The sequence below is a fragment of the Thunnus albacares genome, chromosome 1, assembly GCF_914725855.1.
Source record: "Thunnus albacares chromosome 1, fThuAlb1.1, whole genome shotgun sequence".
In the NCBI taxonomy this organism is placed as follows: Eukaryota; Metazoa; Chordata; class Actinopteri; order Scombriformes; family Scombridae; genus Thunnus; species Thunnus albacares.
In genome coordinates, this window is record NC_058106.1 from 35,078,513 (window position 1) to 35,100,691 (window position 22,179).

Sequence of the window (22,179 nt, forward strand, 5' to 3'; positions counted from 1 at the left end):
TGTTGTTTTTTTTTTTAACATTTCGCTCGCTGGCTCTCTTTACAGTTGTACTAATCTAATCTAATCTTTTTTTTATGTTAACTATTGGATCAAATGATTATGTGTAATGTGAAAGGCTTGTAAAGACAAATTTACAGAAAATTATCACCCATCTCTGCAGCTCCCTTCAGCTTTATGGAGCTTTTTTTTTGTCTCTTTTAGCTCCAAGTTTTGGTTTTACAACAAATTTACGATTTGGTTGAGTCTCATAGTTCTCATCAGCCTCATTTCCAGCTGTAGCAGGGTAGCTCAGAAAAACCTGCTGCACACTACTTTCTCTGCACCAAACAGCAGACTAAGTTAGCAACTAGCTGGTGAAAAGAGAACATTTAGTAGCTAAAGAGAGAAACTCGACTTCAGCTAAATGCAGATGTCGCTCTGTGTTTTTCAACTTTATAACAGGTTAATATGTCAGTGTCGTGTTCTGCTGGCCCCAAGTGGCCAAAAAAATCAATTAATGCAGATTTAATACAATAACAGAAGAGTTTATGTTGATCATTTTTTAGATACACTAACATCTGTGTTTCTTTAAGTCGGATAATTCAGCAGACGTGTATGTTTGTGTACAAGGTATCTGTAGGTTCCAAAAAACTAATATGACACCTTGAATTTATAAGATACAGTAAATTCTCATATAAAGTTTTCAAATAATAGTCGCTGTGTTTCCAGGATGAACCAGTAATGGCCTTTCGCTAATAAAGGCTGAGTAAAAAGAAAACTTTGAGTTACCTGTAGCCTACTATAACAGCTAAAAATTGAGTTTAATGTATAATACAATATAATGTATAATTTCCACAGCACTAATTTTATCAGTACAACAACAGTCATGTTAAAATCACCGTTCTGCTGCTCTGAGTTTCTCTTTTTTGACAAAAATGAATTTATTCCAGTCGTTTCTTCTTTGTTGTTCTCCTGATGTTCAGCTACTTCATGGTGTTTGTTCACATTAAAAACAAACTATTAACGAAAGCTATAAGACTTGTAAAGGGAAAATTCTGGAGAAAGTGTTTCATTCATGACAGGTCAACATTGTCGGGGGTAAAATGCTGACATGACTCTTGACTGATGGAATTATTGCTGTTGAAATGGACATTATACTGAATTTATAAAGACAACAAGTTAACAAGGAGGAAGTTTTGGCCTGGTTCTCTCTTCTACTGAGGTAAATAAAGGCTGTGGCCACTTTTAGAGAATTTACGGTACCTAAAATTGAATTTAACATCAACAAAAATCAACAAAATACAAAGCACAGCACATAACATTTCTCTGGAAACAGGAAAAATTTTTAAAAAATCACAGTGCAGACGACTATTAATGTTGTATGTATGTACATTAATGTATTAATATAAATAATCAAAGACACTCTGTTACACAGAGACTAAATCAAAATCACTAATAACAGAATTAAAAGGAGGAGGAGGAGGAAGAGGAGGAAGAGGAGGAGGAGTACAGTAGGTGTGATGATGACTGAGTCTCACTTTGTCCAATAGATTCAAAGACTTGTACCGGGACCTGGGTCAGACCATCCGAGCAGCCAATGACACTGAAGATCTCAGATGGTGGAGGAACACCCACGGACCGGGCATGAGCATGAACTGGCCGCAGTTTGAGGTGTGACACACACAAACACACACACACACACACACACACACACACACACACACTCACATACAGTCTTAACCCTCAAACAGCCCTGTGAAGAAACGTGTACGAACCAAAATATCCTCACTTTCCCAAAAACACTGTCAAGGTCAGAGGACAATAACGGGATCATTTACTGGACATAACTTCATTCATTCTTTTTTTTTTTTCCTCGACATTTTCATGAAAACGAGTAATTTGCAGGACTATAATAGTTCCTCAGGTTGTGTGTGTGTGTGTGTGTTTCAGAGAGACAAACTGAATATTAAACAGGCTTCCAGTGAAAGCCTTGTTGTGTGACTGAGAGTCCTGAGTGGGGTCAGGAATGTTGGAATCCACACACACACACACACACACACACACACACACACACACACACACACACACACACACACACACACACAGATGCAGGTCTATTTAGTTGTCGGTCTCACAGCTCCAGAGTGAAATCTGTAGATTTCCACAGAGTCAATAAAGACACGCAAATATTTACAAATGTGAAAAAACAAAACAGATTCTTGGAATCGGAAGCACAGAGAAGTTTAAATATGTTTACTAGACTTTTCAGGAGAAATAGTTTAGAAAAGTGTCTCAATTACACTTCCGCAGTAATCTCTTTGGATCTTCTCTTGGTTTATTACCCAGGAACATCAAGTCTGTTTATCATCTGTTATATTAAAAATAAACCTGCAGAAGGATACGGATCTGTTGACACTGTGCTGCTAACTTGTGCTACGTAACACAAAGTCTTGACTTTGCACTAAACTTGTTTGAGAAATTTACAATGTTTGGGTCTGATCGATACGGCGGGTGTGAAAAAATGTTTACTGTAAACAGAACTGCATCCTCGTGGCCTCTTCCTGACAAACAAATACTCCCCAGAGAGTGAGAACTTGACGCTGTTATTAGTCTTTGGAGCCGTTTCTAAACAAAATGAAGTAACCAGTATCTCTCAGGGGATGAAGGAACATGTCACCCAGTGCAACACTTTGGCTTATTGATGTGTTTTTAATAGTTTTTTGGACAACAACGGAAGTCTGCAGCACAGAGGAATAAGATATATCAGGTTTTGGATACACGCACAATACTCGTAAGCAGATAAACTCATTGTTGTTTTGCACGTGAGATTTGTTGACAATAAGAAAAACAGAGGAAATCGCAGCCTGATCTTCTTCTTCTCTTAAGCAACTGTTTTATTTGCTGTTTTCTTGGCACAAGACAAATACAAAATTGCTGTTTTTTGCTTGTTTTAACCCATTTACTACAAGTGAAGGTACTAGTTTATCATCTATCTTACTGCAGACATGTTTTTTTGTAATTTATGGCTTTTTTTTGGCATTTTTATTAGACAGCTGCTGAGTGCAGACAGACAGGAAACACGGGTGGAGAGACGCACACAGAGACTTGAAACTTGCAAACAGTGTTGTCTCAAAATAAACAAGCTACATAACTGTGATGGGAACGGAGAACAGAGTGAAGCAGAGCGATGTGACTCGTTCCTGTTCGGTAAAACGTGAGACTCATGAAGGCTGTTATAGGGAGTTTAATGCGGAGCGGCTGATCTGTGTGCTGGACTGAACTGGAACAGGGCGGAGGCATGATTAATGTAGTTCTCATCATCGTAGGTGAGGTGTATATAATAAAAAATATATCAGGAATGATGTTGAGTGCTGATAAAAACAAAAAATAGATAGATAGATAGCTCTTGAGGCACAAGCACATGACAAATTAACCATGAATGTAAAAGATGTATCAACTTTGGAGTTTTCAGTGCTGGAAAAAAACAATTTAGACCAAGAAAAACATTTTTAAATTGATTTTGAATCCAAGAATCCCTCTTATTCAGAAGTTAAAAATATAAAAACAGTGAGAAAACTGTTTTAATTTTAATTAATAAGTTGGGAAAGTTCTTTCATTTCTTCTGAAGTTTTTGTGAATTCAGCCTGAGGATGTTTTAACTGATTATGATCAGTTTCACGCAGGTCTTTCCACACCCTCCTTCACTCTGAGTCACTGTGAAGGAATCATTGTGACTCTTTGTTCCGTTTTCTATCTGTGAAAAGCTCCGCAGAACCGATTGTCAGGTCATAATGGAGATACAATCACCTGTATTTCTGCAGCGACACACTGGCTGTGTGTGTGTGTGTGTGTGTGTGTTTACTGTTCCTGACACGATCCTCAAATTTCAAATCATCACAAAAGGAGTTGACATGTAATCCTCCAAAAATGCAACAACTGGACCACAGATCTTATGTTTTGAAGGTTTCAGATGTTCTCAAATCCGCCTCAAAAAAATCACACATCAGACGGCTGAACTGAAGGTGTGTCACACAGTTCACACCGAGGAGCGTTCACTCCTTTAGCAAAGATCCTTTTGACCGTGTTTGAACAAAGATTTTCGAGTGGTAACGTGCTCCTGAAACACTTTTCAGTCTGGAGAACTGCCAGTGTCGATCATTTAAGGTAAACCGACTGTAATTATGAGTGTTTTTAATGATAGAAGTTCAGCGCAGCACAAACAGATTAAAGGATAATTCAGCTGCTTTTGCCATGAGGTCAGGTGACAGTCAGGTGGCCGTTTAGTCTCAGATTAATGTACAGAGCAGAGATCAGGATTTAGGTATGTTAAGAGTGTTGGAAGACTGTTAGAAGAAAATTTCAACACAAGTACAAATAGTGTCATTATACATGCAGTAAGTCTCCCTAGAAAGCATTTACAATCAGTATATAAACAGTTAATAAATGGTTTCTAACTCACTATAATGTAGTTGTTAGCAGATATAAGAATTCACAATTTTTCGAGTCTGTCTTTAAAGTCTGTCTTTTTGTCTACTACAGAATACACATTTTCTCTGTAAATCAGAAGCAAAAAGTAAGAAATTTATGTTTTAAAGTCTTTAATTTCATGATTTTGTCCCTAGTTTTGCATTAATTTGATGAAATACTGTTCAGTCATCCGCTTACGTAGCTGGAGTCCTTATTTCCATCCAGCAAATCAAATCTTTAATAAAGCGATAACGTGCCGTTCTATCACAGGCAAAGCAGATGGTCACACTGAGCCTGATTGCATCCTGCTACTCAACACAAGAGCTACAGACTCAAAAAAAAGTTTATTTAAAAGTTTATCTGAAGCTGATATGAAACTTCAGCGTCCAAATGAGTCATATCAAGTAGATATCTTTCAACGTTACAGTTGTTTTAGTACAAATTTCCCTCTTTTCGTCACTATCGCTGCTCAACAGGGAAACACAAAGAGGGATTTTTCCATTTGATTGACTAAACTTGGCTAAGTTAAGCTTCAGATAAACTTTTAAATACATGTTTGCACAAAAGGAGGACTGTGGATTTTGTCCTCCATCACTTATATTGTAAGTACATTATGAAGGGATCTTCTAATGGTCAGTATGAACAGGAGGAATGATTACAGCAAGAAAAACATGTTTCACCATTCATACAGGCACCTGACGATTGTTTTAAGACAGAACCTATCTTATAATGTATTTGTTAACTACTATAACTCCTCCTGTGGGCACCTGTAAGTGGAAGACTGAATGACAATAAAGTTGTGATATTAAATGTGTGTTATAACTGCTTAATAAACACTAAAAACTGCTCATATCTGCTTATAACTACATTATAGTGTATAATGAGAGAGAGAGAGACGTTGGCAGAAAGAAGTAGATCTTCTGTCCTCTGAGGAATCTCTTGGCGTTCCCACAGCGCTGCCGACATGCAGACAGAGAGCCATTGTCCTAACACACACACACACATACACGCATATTTGTATTTCTGTACTTGTGAGGACTTTCTGCCAACTAATATTCATTCATAACTCCCTCTGCTTCATACTGAACCCTCAAGTATTTTACAATGTAAAGAGTAGTAAAAATGTTCTGGAGGAAACCTTTTAATCCTCCTTTTTGAGAGGATTAGACTGTGCATGTGTGGTGAGGACATTTGATTCACCACACACACACACACACACACACACACACACACACACACACACACACACACACACACACACACACACACACACACACACAGGTTGTCGGATAGGTTGTTCTGTTCTCCTCTGAGGCTGTAAATAACAGTAACTGTATCCTCAGCCACCTATTTCTGTCAGCACCCTGTTATTATGGCCGATGTGTGTCTGTGTGTGGGGTTTTTTTTTGTCTGGGTGTGTGATCTGACAGACTCCATTGATTATCTACTACAGGACGAGAGTGTTCATTTACTTTTTATTTGATCACTAAGATAAAAATGTACATTTGCTTTATTAGATTACATAACTTTATGAAAGACATCCTGCCACAACGGTAGTAACACACAAACTAACTCATACACCAAGAGGACATTGGTAAAGATCAGGAGCCACTGAACGTATTAAAATAATGTTTTTAATGCAATCAATCAGTTAATAAATAAAGGTACAAACATGAGTGATGCATCTGGAAACATGAACAATAAAACAAGCAGTAAATAACCACAATACATATGAAACAAATACATCTCATAACTCAGAAAAGTTTCAGCAACACATTTTGATAGGAATCCATCAAAACTTGGATTCCTTTATAAATTCATATATAAAAATAAGACTCGTCAGTCAAATGTCACATTTAATCCCCTAAATTTGACACAAACATTGTTTAAGTCTCAAGGGTTTTATGGGGGATATTTGTTAAAGAAGGTGTTTTTGTTTTGTTTTTATTGTATTTAACAAACTAGATATTCTTATTTTAGGGTTATTTTATATACAATATCAACCTTATATATTTTATTTGCATTTTATTTTAAATAATATGGCAGCAGAGGACAAACGTTTCGATATAACATCTTCATCTGAATCCCGGAGAAACTGATTAAAATGTTATATCAAAATAAATAATGAAGATGTCTAAAAATAAATGTTGTGCAGTTTTTTAAACAGTGTGCGGGTCTCAATTGCTACCATGCAGAGACTCACAGAGACTCTGCATCTGTTGCCAATGATTGAGTAGGACAGAACAACAGTGCTTGGACGTATTTTAAATAATAAACTCAGCACTTCACAGTTGGGTGATAAATCCTTTGAATCTAATATAAATACCAGGATTTATTAAAGCCTCTTTACACTGTGTGATTCTGGGCTTTCCTGTGACAAAAGTTAACAATCGTACATCTGCAGCACACAAAACCCAAAACAATGGAAGTGAAAGGAAAAAGACAGTTTTGTGACTCTGCTGCATTTTCCAAACATCAGAGCTGCAGATGGATGACGAGCTGATGACGCGTCTCTGCTTTCATCTACTTCTTTTCTATTTACATCGTAGCGCTACGATTCAGCACACATTCATCTCACAATCTGATATAATCCAGACTGACGCAGATTGTCACAAAGATTTGATTGCAGGCATCTTGCACGATGTAACATGCAAAAAAACTTACACTATTGTTATTGTCGCACAGTCTTAAGGCTCCTTAAAGTGGTCTCTCAAACAGCTGACAGTTAAATAACTTGATGAAATTAATGTATGTTATGCCTGCACAATTTGAACTTGAATTTTGTAGAAATTTAATTGTAATTGGATCAAATGTGTTCAGTATAAACAGTGCGTGTGCGTGTTTGTGTGTGCGCAGGAGTGGACTCCAGAGGCGAGTCGCACCATCAGCAGGAAGGAGCGTATCGGACACTCCCAGGAGAACGTGGTCACCCTCACCAACATCGTCCCGTCGGGGGGAGATGACATCCCGCCCAGCCCCATCACCCAGGACACCAGGTAGGTAGACGACACCCCAACCCCCTCCCCCCCGTCCCCCCCCGACTGCTGCGCACAAGTTACAACAACCGTTATCATGTTGATCTCACAGGACAAGATGTTTAATCTGTAGCTACAAAAGGACGCTCCGTTGTCTTGAAGCGTGAAGTTGCTGAATCACAAACTGAGACTAGAAGGTTTCTCAGTTCTGGATAAAGAGCTTGTCTTTCTTGTGCATTAACACACACAGGTGCACAATATGTCCTCAACACATGCACCGCTTAATTAAAAAGAGCAGACTGTGTGTGTGTGTGTGTGTGTGTGCAGGCCATTACACACACACGTCCACTTGTTTTTGTAAAGTTTTAAAACAGCACGTACCTGTTGTCTGTTTAGCCCAGACTGAACACACGACTACAATTATCTCTGTTTGAGCCACCTGTGTGCGTGTGTGTGTGTGTGTGTGAACAGAAACAGCTTGCAGTTTAGTTTATATAGTTACCTTGTAGTCACCCTGAGGAGTTAACATCCTGCACATAACACACACACACCCTAATTAGTAACTAGACAGCTGACTCATTCTGTGTGCGAGTTGGAGACTCTGTTTCCAGATTTAGCTGCTGTTTAATCTCCCAGCAGTTTGTTCCTCAAGAGCGACGCACATTTGGCTTCAAATCAGCTGCTCTACTTCTTCATCTAATCCCATCATATCTGCTTCTGAAGACATGAACACACCAACATCCCTCCATCAGCTAGAAACAGTCACTGAAGCAAATTTAAAGACTGTAAATATCAAAGGTTACAAAGTAGAAACACCTTTATTGATGAGGATGTCAATGAGATTTTCTATTATTGGGCAATGATGGGGGGGTTTTTCTTTAACTCGTGATGCTGCGTTCAGGTGCTGGTGAAACAGTGCGACAACACAGCATCAGCATCTGGTGGTTGGCAGCTGGAGATTTTGGACTCTCCGTCACCTTCGTTGTCTCTCTCCTCTCTCAGGGTGAAGAGCTATTCGTCAGACTGGTCCGATGAGGAAAGTCCTAAGAAGGTGCCGGCCGTGAACGGCGTCGGGGAGCTGGAGGATGAGGAGGAGCAGGTAGAGGGGGTGCCGGTTCGAGCGCTCTATGATTACTCGGGCCAGGAGGCCGATGAGCTCAGCTTTAAAGCAGGTATTAACCCTTACTAATGCTTATAGAGGAGAGGCATCACGGGGGGGGGGGGGGGAGTTTGGTGATTTTTGATTTGTCATGAAAAAAAAGTCACTTTTATGACTGTTGTTGTTTCATAAAATGTGCAAAACAGGCAATAAAAGTGTTAAAAGCATCGAGCACAAAACCTACAAAGTAAAAACCTGTTAACAATCAAATACGATCAATAAACCCTGCAGCACATCCCGTCTTTGTGAAAGTTTTAATGTGCACTGAGTCAGAGAGGTGCTGATTTTTAATAGATAGTGTTTGAGGTTGTACAGATCATTATCAGATTATCTCAAGATTATATCGTAATGATCTTATTATATCAAGATTTAAAACAAAATATTCAATTTTAATGGACGTCTGTACAAGTTAGTCTCATCATGGGACTTAACAGAAAGAATAAATGCACATAATATTACAGTTAAAAGCATGTTTATCTCAAGAAGATTAAGTAAAAATCACTTGGTAACAGTTTTAAATAACAAGGCAAGTAGCACAAAAAACTATTTTGTTTTATACAGAAAATGTAATAAATTGTGGTTAAAGGTTATTATCAGTTAATCTGACAATTGTGTTTTGCTTAATTGATGAATTGTTTGTTATTTGGTGTAATGTTATAAGACAAAGAAAAAGATTCAGTGATTATTCACATTTGAGAATCTGAAACCAGTGAATGTTTGGATTGATTGTTAATCAAGTATCAGTTAAAATAGCTTCAGATTGAGTTTCTGTCCATCGTCTAATCAATTAATTGACCAGTTGTTTCAGTCGTAATCGTGTGAAAACAGCTTGAAAACATAAATATCAACATCAGCTCTCAGCTTCTATAGGTGTTTATTGGATCGTGTTCCTGTGTAGTTTCACCGGGAAAAACTAAATGTTATGAAATCTTTTCCAGAGTGACACTGTATTTTATTGATCATGTAAAACCCCCCAAAAAGCACAAATAACCTTAATAAATATGGGAAAAACTGAAACATTTACAACAGATTTGCACATTGTTATGAAATCAAAGCTTAAAACATTAAACCCTGTTGGGACTGTTCACCTGTGATGCCTCGTCTTAACACATTTACACACACACACTCATGTCACACACACACACACTCTCTCAGACATGCGTACTGATGATCAGATGCAGTAAGATTGTTGCTATGGGAACAAAACCATAACACAAACATCACATCTCACCTCGGTCTGCATGTCAGTCACTGCTGTGACCAGTTCAGCCGGTATAAATGATTCAAACTGAGTCACGGAAATAACTCTGCTTTTTAAAAAAAATAATATTTAAATAGGAGTTAATCTCAGAGAAACCCTGCAGCTTCACTAGATGAATAAAATGTATTATGTTTTTAAAGACATGTCCGAATAGCAGCTGCTTCCTCATTTAGTCGCCATCTGTGGTTGGATAAAGTAACATGCAAAACTAGAGCAAATTTTACTTCTCTGAGCACCTTGAGGGAATATTTTTCTCTACTTGCAGCATAAATTAATGTTTGAGAATTATTAGCATGTCTTAAAAACAACAGATTTCACTGTGTTGCTTAAAGGTTTGATTCTATGTTATTGTGAAGGATAAAACTGGCTTATTTCTGTGACTTTAATTGGATCATCTTTGCAAAAGTTTAATATTTAAAATCACTGACAACATGAAACATGTGTGTTTTTATTCCTCAATTAATGATGCGAACAGCTTATCAGTTCTGTTTGGAAGTAAAAACATTTTGGAGTCCAGCTCAGAACAGATAGACGAAGGATTGATGCTTTAATTTTGATGGAATAATTTGCTATTCCAGTTTTCTCCTGCAGTTTAAAGTGAAAAACTCTATTAAACTATTAAATACTTAACCAATCCATCACGCGGGACTCAAGTAGGAAATAAAACCCATTCTGAGGTTTTATCTTCTTGATCTTCGGGATGTTTTTGACATCTGTCTGAATATCAAGAATGCTGCTGTGTGGTTGTGTTGTTGTAACTTGAGGGATTATCGTAGAATAATCTGATTCACCCTCACACTTGCTGCTTTGTCAGGTAAGTCAAATAAAACCAACTCTATTTAAAAACACATTATAAGATGAATTGTTATGAATGAATTTTATTTATGTGGTCCAAAATCACAACTTTGCCTCAGGGTTTGAAAATCTGTCCAGCGTTACGACACCCTGTGTTGTTACGCTGCGTTCATGTCATATCGGAGTTACTGTAATTATGAGTTTTCGAAATAGGTTCACGCCAACATCTGAGTTGTAATAACGACTGGGAAACAGATTTTTGTGAAAGTTTCGGCGTTCATTTTAGTCGTCATTATACAATGCAGGATTGCCCAGTGAAATTCAGTTGTAGCCCCCTCCACACTACACACGATAGATAATGTATTTATAATTAATAAGCTCTGATAGACTTAACTTGGCACTTAATAATTAATAAAGAAATGCTTGAAAACCAAAAAAACTTGGACATCTCGTGAGCCAAGTCCGTCATTCAGTGTAATTAAGTCCAAATTTAATGGATATGATAAAATTTTGTCAGTGCTCAGTATTTTAAACCCTCAGTTACTAACTCTATTTACAATTATTACAGTTGTCAGATGACATGAATGCTTGCAAGTCCTTAAAGGCATACAATGCATGATTTTCCTAAAAAAAAACCCCAAAAAACAGAAGTGTGTGGCGGTGTTCAGGGCATTTCTGGGCGTCAACCTTTAGGCAGTGGGTGTGTAGCTCCTGGCCGGTAACAGCTGACGTTGAGACTGGTAGCATAGCAACCAGATTACATCGCTGTTTTTTTTTTATGTGCTTCACTATTTTTCTGTCCCTCTCTCCTCTGCTGTGTACAGAGTGCTGCTCCTCTGCTCTCTGTGTCTGTTTGACTGAGGGCAGGGCTGAGACACACACACGCGCACACACACACACACACACACACACACACACACACACACACACACACACACACACACACACAGAGCAGAGCGGAGCAGACAGGATAAGCTTCTGCTGCTTTTACACAAAATCCGGCAATGTGGCACCTTCCCGCAGGGTGATACGGAGGCATGGGCGTGTTTATTTGTGCTTTAGAACGTATCCGCCATGAAACAATCACGGCTTTGTTCTCGCTACCGCTGCTAGCTCGCTCAACCATCGCTGTTCTCTCTCTCTCTCTCTCTCGTCTCCTGCATAGTACACCTTTAACGTGGTAACCTTTCTGATCCTTCTGTGATCGCGGTTTTAGATGCAAAAAAATGGAAGAACCTCAGAAAGAGTAACATCTACAGTAGGGTCCAAAAGTCTGAGACCAGTTTCCCATTCAAGTGGTCTCAGATTTTTGTACCCTACTGTATATGTGGAATATTCATATTTATGTGCAGTATAGAAAATTATGATGGCAGTAGTCTAGATGGATTGTAAACATGTATGAAGAATATGGATCCAGGAGGACGTCAAGCAACTTTTTCAGGTCGTATCTGTTGCTTAAGAGATACGAACTGAGACACACAACGTCTTCTCACCATGAAGATCTGGAAAGAGGACAGACTGAAGCAAGTTATTCACACAAGGGAAGGGAGAGACGAGAGATGAGGGTGCGTCTCAAAACTTCTGGAAATGATGCAAAGGGAAAGAGGGATGATCCAGTACTGAAAAGAAAAGATGAGAGGAGAAAAACAGGGAGAGACATGGAGAAGAGAGAGACACAGTATAGACTGTATAGACATACAGTATTTACAGTCTGATACACAGATTTGTTTTTCTATTCAGAGCAAATTGGCTCTTTGATGAACTGATCTTTGTGACGAGAATATTGTTGACTTTTTTGTGTGTGTACAGTGGATTTTTAAGCTTGGGAGACTCAAAAATAATCCCCACTAAAGAAAAGCGTATTGACTCTGGTGTTGTGCAGATCTTTAAAACTTTAGATGAAGATACGGATGAATTGGTCGTCTCAGCACCACCCAGTGGACACCAAGGCTCAGTGTGAACAGTCGTATCTGTTATGTTTCTACTTGCTGTCAGGTGAAATGAAGCGTCTCTGTGTTACGTAATCCGTCTACACCCTCCTGAAGCTGTAGCTACGTCTGGGACTGTGGTGCATTATGGGAATTAGCCACAACTAAAGTGAGGGGAAAAGAGTAGAGAGGACTAAAATAAATCTATTAATTAAATAGTGTTTAATTCTGTGGATCATAATGTGCTTTTAACTGAAGAAGTTAACTTACTATGTTCGTACTGGTGACGCTTTATTTCACAGGTCTGTAATTTTCTAATCATTTCTAGGAAGTTTCCTGGAAAGAATGATGTAACTTGGTGCTGATTAAAGGGAAAGTAGACGGTGTTTAATTGGTTCACTTCCAATTAGTGTTTTTCCATTAATTTGAGTGTAATCTAGAGTCAGTGCACAGCAGGTCGACTGAATATGGAAAATGTGAAATCTTTCTACAGATGAGCATACAATTAGTCCACATCCAGCAGACACAGAACCTTCCCCTTCCTCTTCTTCTTCTTCTTCTTCTTCTTATTAAACCTTTATTTAACTAGGTAAGCCCCATTGAGATTATAAGATCTCTTTTTCAATGACACCCTGGCCAAGATAGCAGGAATACAGTGTTTCAAACGACATACAAGAAAACAGTTTAATGAATCTAATGAATATATTCACCCTCCTTTCACCAGAGTAATATTTCTGCCTCTTTAGCTGCTAAATGTTCCACTTTCTCCACCAGCTAGCCTCTAACTTTGTCAGTCTGTGGTTTGATGCTGAGCAGGTTGTGTATATCGAGTTTATCAGAGCTTGTTTGCTGAAAACAGCTTCCTGCTGAGAGCAGAGACTGAACGTCACAGTAAATGTGCTGTAAAACCAAAACACTGAGCTGAAAGAGACTAAAAAGCTCCGTAGAGCTGCAGAGTTGGTGTTGTTTCTCTCAGGTCCGTGTATTCTGTTTGGTTTCATCAGGTAGTCACGTCGTCCTGGGTTCTGCTGAGGTTTACCAGGCCGCTCAGTGTTTGTGGTAAATCCCTGACCTGGTTCACATTGTCACATTGAGATTTAGTCCGTCCTCTGTTGGCAGTCGTGCTTTATGGCGGTTGGAGGGACACAGAGTTTTAACACAATGTTTTATTGAATTTTAGAGAACAAATAATACAAAACACACGACAGCAAAGACTGATACGAGCAGATCACAGACACTAAGGGGTGGAAAAAAACAAACAAACAAAAGAAAAAGAAATAGCCTTGCATGTAAACATTATACAGAGATCTCAGCTTGGATACATCACACAGATCAGGGAGAACACAACTAATGCAAAGCAGTAAAAGAGGGCATTAGACATTCACGGGGAACTGGAAGGATGCCAGGAGGGACACCAAGTTAATGGGACCTGATGGAACCACAGAGGGAGAGACCTTAGTTTGGAAAAGCTTAACCCAGCTCAGCTCTGCTTAGCCTAAACCAGGACCAGATCCCTGATGAACCGGGACAGGTCACCTCTTCTTCTCCAGTTTTCGTCTTTTATCACGAATGCAGGTTTTCTTCTCCACTTGCGAGGTCCAGTACGTAAATGTTTGTGTTTGTAATTGAACAGTTTTAACAGTGAACTGACTTTCTGTCCTCTTTCCCTGCAGGAGAAGAGCTGTTGAAGCTGGGAGAGGAGGACGAGCAGGGCTGGTGTAAAGGTCAGCTGAGCAACGGCAAGGTCGGCCTCTACCCCGCCAACTACGTCCAGCTCGTTGCTTCCTGATGGCCCGCCCTCTCTGGTCACCCAGCCAACGGTACAACTACACTCAAGATGCCAGGACCAATCAGAAGCTATTAGCGCTGACATGTAGACACGCTCTCTGTTTTGGGTTACTGACTGTAAAACTCGTCACTGAGTTTGTTTTTTGATTTTTTTTTTTTTTTTTTATGTTTGAGCTCCCATTTTGAAAATCATCCAGTGGAGAGTCCACTTGTTGTGAAAAGCTGTTTACTCAGCCTGAGGTCAAAGACATTGTGGTTTGAAAAAGGCTTTACAGGCAGAGATAAATCTCTGGAGGCCTGCAAACATGAACAGAAAGCAGACTGTAGAAAAAACATGGAAATATCTTCTGTGATGTCACCCATCGATTTCTGAGGGGACGCGATATCGAACTCTGGATGTTGGTTTTCCACCGGCTGCCGTCAATTTTTGGTTACGAGTCAGAAAATCCACTTTTCATCAAAGGAGGAAGAGCCTGGAGGGAGTTGAGGTGGACGACCACCACGGATGACTGTGATTGGCTGAAACACCTGTCAGTCAATCAAATTCACCCCCAAAACATAGCATCACATTTTGGGAACATACGTTTATTCGCTTTCTTGCTGAGAGCTAAACGAGAAGATTGATTTCACTTTCATGTCTGTGCATTCAATACATCTAAGAGCTGGTTAGCTTAGCTTAGCATAAAGGCTGAAAACAAGGGGAAACAGCTAGCATGGCTCTGTTTGAAGCTAACAAAAGAGGCTAAAGCTCATTGATTCACATGTTATATCCTGATGGTTTAATCCATACAAAAAACAAAGTGTAAAGTGGTTTTACAGATGCTAAGCTAAGCTAACTTAGCTAGCTAGCTGCTCCAGCTTTGTATCAAACAAATTTGAGAGTTGAAAGCGAATAAGCCTATTTCCTAAAATGTTGAAATATTCCTTTAAGCCTTAGTATTCTCATTATTACAAATAAGTGAAATAAACATCTCATGGGAAAAAACAATATTAATTTAGCATGTTAATGAAGACGTTTTCAGTAGATTTCATCACATTCTCGAGTTTCTTTGGGAGCCAGCACGTAGTGGCCATGAGAGGAACTGCAACCGGAGGCACTTCATCACACTCTTCACCTTTTCTCAGTGGTCGAACGAGGTCACGTGACATGAACGAACCCATTGAAAGACTGTCAGTGCCTTTTAGAGGATGAGGCCAGAAATGTGTAGCGCCGCCCTGCTGTCTGACCGAGGAATTACAGACATCTGCTGACGACCTCCAGTCTGATCCCAGTAGACTTCCTGACAGTCACCTGGACTTTAAAATGTTTTTCTTTTGTTCACGCAGCTCTTGATTGGCTGTAAACCTTTCATGTCCCCTCCCAGTTATTTAGCTTTACAACAAAATGCTTCAGTTATTTTATAGATGTTGTAGGTGTGACACTGAATTCACTTTTTCCTTTTTTTTTTTTTTTTTTTTAAAGTGATAGCTGTATGTTTATATCAAGTCAGCTGATTTTGAATATGGACGGTGTAAACTGTTGCTACCTGTTCCTTTTTGAATTTTTTTTAAGAATAGCATTTTTACAGTCAACATTTACTTTCTAATTTCTTTTTTTTTCTCCTCTTTTTAATTTAGCGCTCGTTCTTTATTTGAACTAGACTTCTGACTAAAGTGGGGGTTTGATTTGGATCATTTAATCTGTGGAAGGTGGTTTGTTGCTAGTTTGTTTTGCTGTGCAGAGATCACGAAGCATGTGCACCTCAAGTAATCTAAATCAAGTGTTTATTTTTCATCAGGTTGTGGGGTTTTCAATGTTTTAAGTTTGTGGTTTGTTTGTAAGGAAGCCTCCTTTTTCCCTGCTGATCCGAGCATCGCTACGGCTAACCCACATAGATGTCCAAATAATAATGTTAGAGAAATTATAGCTACTACGCTGCTCCTTTGATTCTTTTTTTTTTCTTTTCTTCCCAAAAATTGTAACCTGTACAGTACATAAAGTTGTGGGGAGCAACAATAAAGAGCTTTCTACCGTTGGAAGTTTTACAGACTGTCATTTGTCTTCATGTCAGTTTTAAAAACCTGCATGCAAACATACATACTAAATAATTACAGTGTGCAGTCAAGCCCACATCAGGTGTCGAGTGGAAATAAAGCTGCTTTTCTACTACTGGAACTTAACGACCTTTAACCTGCAGCCTCCTATATTTAAAGGACGGGTTCACAACTGTTCAAGTCTGTCTTAAAACAATATTCAAGTGCGCAAATGAACAGTGAAACATGTTTTTCTTGCTGTAATCATTCCTCCTGTTCATACTGACCATTAGAAGATCCCTTAAGTGATGGAGGACAAAATCCACAGTCCTCCTCCTGTGCAAAAATGTATTAAAAGTTTATCTGAAGCTAATCTGAAGCTTCAGTGTCCAAATGAGTCAAATCAAGTAGATATCTTTCAACGTTACAGTCTTTTTAGTGCCAAAGTCCCTTTTTTTGTTACTATACTTCCACCACAGCTCAACAGGGAAACACAAAGAGGGAATTTGATACTGACTAACTCAGACTGATGAAGCCTGAGGGGTTTCCTGATGGTTCCTGAGTAGCTTCCACTTGCTGAAGAAGGCTGTAGGATATGGTCAAAAGCTCTGGAACAACCTATGGAGCCCTGCAATTGCTCAAAATGCCAACAGTTATTTTTAAGTATTACTACTAATTGAAAACTTGTTTAATATTTAAAGATCCACTCCAGACTTCAGACATTAATACGTATTAAAAATCCTCTGATTGGATTAATAAATTATGTTTTTTCCATATAAAAGTTCAATTTTACCTTATTAAAAGCTCTTAAAATGACATCTCCTTCTGTCTCATTGAAAACTAACCAGAATCTATGAAAATGCAAAAAATGTTAATTTCAAAAGTCTAACTGCTGGATTCAAGATGTAGTTGTTGTTCAAGTTTCCACATCACACTTGTGTAAGTTGCCCTCTGGACCACAATTGGCTCCGAACTAGTTGTGATGTCACAATAGAGAAACATTCCTCCTTCCTCAGATGATTGTGAAAACAAACTCTGCACAGTGAAAAACACATTTTTGAGTAGGAGGGGGACTTAAAATAAATGTAATTATGACTAAACACACAAAGAAATCAATAGTGTCTCCTGTGACCTCTGTCAGTAAGACGAAGAGTAACCTGTTGCGCTTAGTTTGGTTTAAAAACTGAGAACAACCTACAGTATTTAATGCGATCACAGTGCCCTCTGCTGTGGAAAATGGCTTCTAGTCAGGAGCTGAACTCTTCCCAACTGTTAGAGAAATACACAAGTTTATCTGTTACACCTGAACAATTCAGTGCAACTGCAGTTTCACATGAAACATTTTGACTTGTTTAATAAGTTTCAGGTGTATAAGCTGTGCCAGTGAGCCAGCATTATTATTATTATTATTAGTTAGATTTGTGCCTGACAAGTCAAAACCACTGCAGTGAGAAAAGGTTTATAGTTCTGCATTAAATCCTGTCTCTTTGCAGTTAAAGGAAAGATTCATAATTTTTCAAGTGTGTCTTAAAACAACTGTCAGGTCTCCATATGAACAGTGAAAGAGGTTTTCCTTGCTGTAATCATTCCTCTTGTTCATACTGGCTGTTAAAAGATCCCCTTCAAATGTGCTTTCAGTGTAAGTGATGGAGGCCAAAATCCACATTTTGTACAAAAATGCATTTAAAAGTTGATGTGAAGCTTATGAGTCTTCAGCAGTTTGAGTTAGTCATATCAGGATATACATGGATATCTGACACATTTACAGTCTTTTTAGCATCAGATTCCCTCTTTGTGTTTCCCTGTTGAGCTGTGGTGGAAGTATAGTAACAAAAAGAGGAACTTTGGCACTAAAAAGACTGTAACGTTGAAAGATATCTACTTGATTTGAAGCTTCATATTAGCTTCAGATAAACTTTTAAATACATTTGTGCACATAGGGACTGTGGATTTTGTCCCTCATCACTTACATGGTAAGTGCATTATGAAGGGATCTTCTAATGGTGAGTATGAACAGGAGGAATGATTACAGCAAGAAAAACATGATTCACTGCTCATTTGGGCACTTGAATATTGTTTTAAGACACACTTATAAAATTGTGAACCCTTCCTTTAAGCTGCACGTTTACTTGCTAAACTGTATGTACAGCAGGTGATAAACTGGTCAGTTATCTCATAGTGAATGTTTGTCTGTGGTTTTTCCACTTACATACAGTAACTTCGTTGCCTTTTTCCAGCCTGCATTCACACAGATAACATACACGCTGCTTTATTTTAAAAAACCCAGTATAGGCCAAGGACATGATGCTCAGTATTTAAAAACACTCTGGTCGAAGCGAAGATATGAAAATCTGCAGACAGTTTTATTAAATTGACAAATTTTTATCTGTACAGCAAAATCAAATCTCACAATGATAAATCTGTTACATCTTCATATTACATAGCATAATCTAAAAAGAAAACAAATTGCACACCAATAAAGTTTGTACACGTAGAGACTTACATACAAAACTGGTTATGATAGCTGTTGGCTTCAGCTGACGCAGACAGAAACAAAAGGATCGTTTTTTAGAAAAGCTCAAAGCAGCGAGCTGTTGGTTTCTATCTGACGACTGATCCGCTCGGCTTTCAGGTAGAGGACGTTTCTTTTTTTATTTTTTCACAGTCAAAAATCCTTCGAGAACATATCCACAAATTATTTGCAACTTGAGCTTCATTAACTTTTGTAAACGAGCAGAGAAAGTTCGACTCTTTCGAGCTTTTTCTGGGGTTTTCATCATTCAGATATTAATGTACAAGCTGCAAAACATCTGTAAAAAGAAAAGTGCGGTTACTTCAGAAAAAATCTTTTGATGAATGTGAAATGCGTTACAAAAAGAAACAGTCATCACTTAGAAAAAGAACAAAATTGCAAAAAGAATTCTCTCCTGATTTAAGAGATTTTTTATTGTGATAACAGCATAAATCCTTCAAAACTTCCATGTCTTTTAAATATAACTATCTGATGCGTTTATCTTAACTAGCATGACGTCTGTTGTAAGGGCACTACAGGCTCTACAGGGCAGTACAGGAAGTGTGGGGGCGGGGTTTGCAGAGAAGACCATCGCTGATTGGTCAAACAGACACCGCAGCTGTACAGCTTCATTCATAAAACAAGAAATTATTCCGGTATTGATGTAGGAGAAGGGGAGGACATTTATTTTTGTTTGTTAAAGTTAAAAGTAAAGTTAAATTAATCGGTTGGGGCTGAAGTTAGCAGACCGCCGCAGCCCGCTCGTCGAGGCTACATTAGCCACTACTAGCATAACACATTCAAAACTTCAACTGAAACGTCAGCGATCGAGTTGCACTGTGGGTAATGTAGGCGCTAGTTTTAGACAACAAAGAGGTATGCGTGGGATTAAAAAAAGACAACATCTCTGGATCTGCTGCATTGATTTTGATACTCAAACTATCCATTGTGAGTCTGACGATGTTAAATGTGATGCTAAATTGATGGTAGTACTCTTCTAAAGCTGCTTTAATTTACTTTTTTTGACAGCAGAACATGCTGTTTGGTGCTCGGCAGGTGGTGTACAGTGGGTTTATAAGAGCTGGAGCTAGGAGCTAATTAGCTTAGCTTCATGTAAAGACCGGAAGCAAGAGAAAACAGCTAGCACGGCTCTGTCCAAATTAAATGACGCATCTGCCAGCACGTCTAAAGCTCACAAATTAATATCTTGTATCTCATTTATTTCAGAAAGTGGTGTTTTTTGGTGATTTGGTTTTACATAGTGAAACTATTTCTCATCCGCCCAGCACTACTGCGCACAACCTGCCTGGCAACGTCACCATAGCAACAAGACTCCAGGAAGTCAAAGCATCCGGCTGTTGTTTACTAAGAAATAGTTACAGCTTATTGTTCAAATTCAAAGTTCACTTTTTGTCTTTTTCTCCTCCTCATGGCTTATAAATTAGGACATCTTGTGAAAATTAAGACATTTTTTTTTGTTTTTTGGACACTTGTACTGACGCCACTGGACATGTAATTTTTCATCCAATAAACAGATCTTTGCCAAAAAAAAAAGAAAAAAGAAGAAGAAATAGTTGAAATTTACACTGTGTTTCAGTAGGTTAGCAGCTCAGTGCAGGTTTAATAGTGTCAATAAATAAATTATTTATTTTAAGAAGAGCAGGAGCTTCTTATGCAGAGAAAACCAGCTATTTTTACACAAGTCTCATGTTTAAAGGCTAAATCCACATAATCCATCAATCAGCAGCTACTCTGATAATCGATGAATCGTGTGCTAAACATTCTTAGATGCTTTTCCTTATGTTACATTACAGTAAATTGAGATGTAGACTGTTGGTTGGACAAAATAAGACATGAAAACATCAGTGTTTTCTGACAGACCAAACGATTAATCGAGAGAATTATCGGCAGATTAATTGATAATGAAAATAATCATTAGTTGCAGCCCCTAAACGTCCTCCCTCATAAAACAAAGGTAACTGCTCGTGTCTGTGCACTGTTTACGTGACAGATTGAGTTTGATCGTTAAAGGCAACAGAGACAGTGACTCCTGCGTGTTTCCACCATAACTTGTGTATTCTTTACAATCCAAAACTTGAGATGCAACTAACATTTTGGTTTCCACTTCTGTAATCTGACCTTTTCACATCTGCTGACTTTCACCTCCTCAGCAGGTGTGTTTAGCTGCACAGCAACATGCACAAAACACAAATCAGAATCAGTCATTAATCAACAATAAATAAGGCAATAAAATTTAAAAAAAAAAAAAAGTGCAAAGATTTAATTATTAGAATTTAAATGAAGTTATAAAAAAAATGAAAAGTGCACACAAAGTTTCTGATAATGGAGACCAGCTTGACCTTTGCGAAGGAGGCCCGAACTGGTCCGAAGATGTTTAGAGTTGTACTTGGTGAGCTGGACGTGATCCTGTGCAGGAGTGAAGAGGACGGGACTTCATGAAAGATGAGAAAAAATGTTTTCAAAGCAACAAGTACATCTCAGAATTCAACCTTAAAAGTGTGCCTCAACATTCCAAGTTGCTTTTTGTGCGATTCAGGCAGCCGCAGTCACTTAAAAACTGAAACGATTTCTTTGTTGCTCTACATGCGCCAGTCTCCATTAAATATGACAAAAAAAAAAGCATTGGGACCTAACGCAGGGAAAGAAATCCTAACCTCAGCGAGAGAAGCGGCAGCCCTCAAAGTCACATCATGAACAGCGCTTATTTTAGAAACTGAAAAGATGCCGGACAATCTCACATCCAACTCCAAACAACATCCTCGGAGAAAAGCGGGTTCGCTTGGAGAGAAAAAAAAAAATACGATCATGGAGGAGAAAACGCTCCGATCGGAGAGACGATCGATAGTCTCTCGTGGTTTAGAGATGCCCAAATGGAAATTAAAAGGTTTTTGTGAGAGTTGGGGACTGTTTTGGATTTGATGCAAACAGAGGAGGAGGTCCAGATGTGAGCACTTGGCGTTGGCACTGTGCAGGTCGGCTGGTTACAGACCAGGCATCTGAGAGAGGAGGAGGAGGAGGAGGAAGGGTACAGGGAGGTGCGAGGAGTCAGTCTTTTTCGAAGGCGTTGAAGCGCTCGTCCTCTACCGGTCCTTCAGCTCTCTTGTCACGCGCTTGGTGATCCGACCGCACAGCAGCCCCACCAGGAAGAGGATGCACACGCTCAGTGCGATCATGAGCAGGATGTAGTTCTTCGAGGGCGACATCATCACCTGCACGGCCAGATCTGAGAAGCCCTCTGCTGGCGCCACCTACAGGACGGAGGGACAAATTAAAGACAGGAA

The 22,179-nt window shown here is 38.9% G+C and overlaps 2 protein-coding genes across 4 annotated transcripts in view; one reads left to right on the forward strand and one right to left on the reverse strand.

Annotated features, from left to right (window-relative positions):
- Nucleotides 1–16,367, forward strand: part of pacsin3 (protein kinase C and casein kinase substrate in neurons 3) — a 47,042-nt gene extending 30,675 nt beyond the window's left edge. For both annotated transcript variants that reach the window (XM_044356189.1, XM_044356199.1), the window contains 4 exons: nucleotides 1,530–1,650; nucleotides 7,303–7,442; nucleotides 8,424–8,593; nucleotides 14,238–16,367. In XM_044356189.1, the coding sequence (XP_044212124.1) occupies nucleotides 1,530–1,650; nucleotides 7,303–7,442; nucleotides 8,424–8,593; nucleotides 14,238–14,353 (547 nt within the window). In that variant the 3' untranslated portion in view covers nucleotides 14,354–16,367. The remainder of the gene's footprint in view (nucleotides 1–1,529; nucleotides 1,651–7,302; nucleotides 7,443–8,423; nucleotides 8,594–14,237) is intronic.
- A 4,565-nt stretch (nucleotides 16,368–20,932) lies between these two features.
- Nucleotides 20,933–22,179, reverse strand: part of LOC122985504 (Golgi apparatus protein 1-like) — a 28,776-nt gene continuing 27,529 nt past the window's right edge. For both annotated transcript variants that reach the window (XM_044356230.1, XM_044356222.1), the window contains one exon: nucleotides 20,933–22,146. In XM_044356230.1, the coding sequence (XP_044212165.1) occupies nucleotides 21,979–22,146 (168 nt within the window). In that variant the 3' untranslated portion in view covers nucleotides 20,933–21,978. The remainder of the gene's footprint in view (nucleotides 22,147–22,179) is intronic.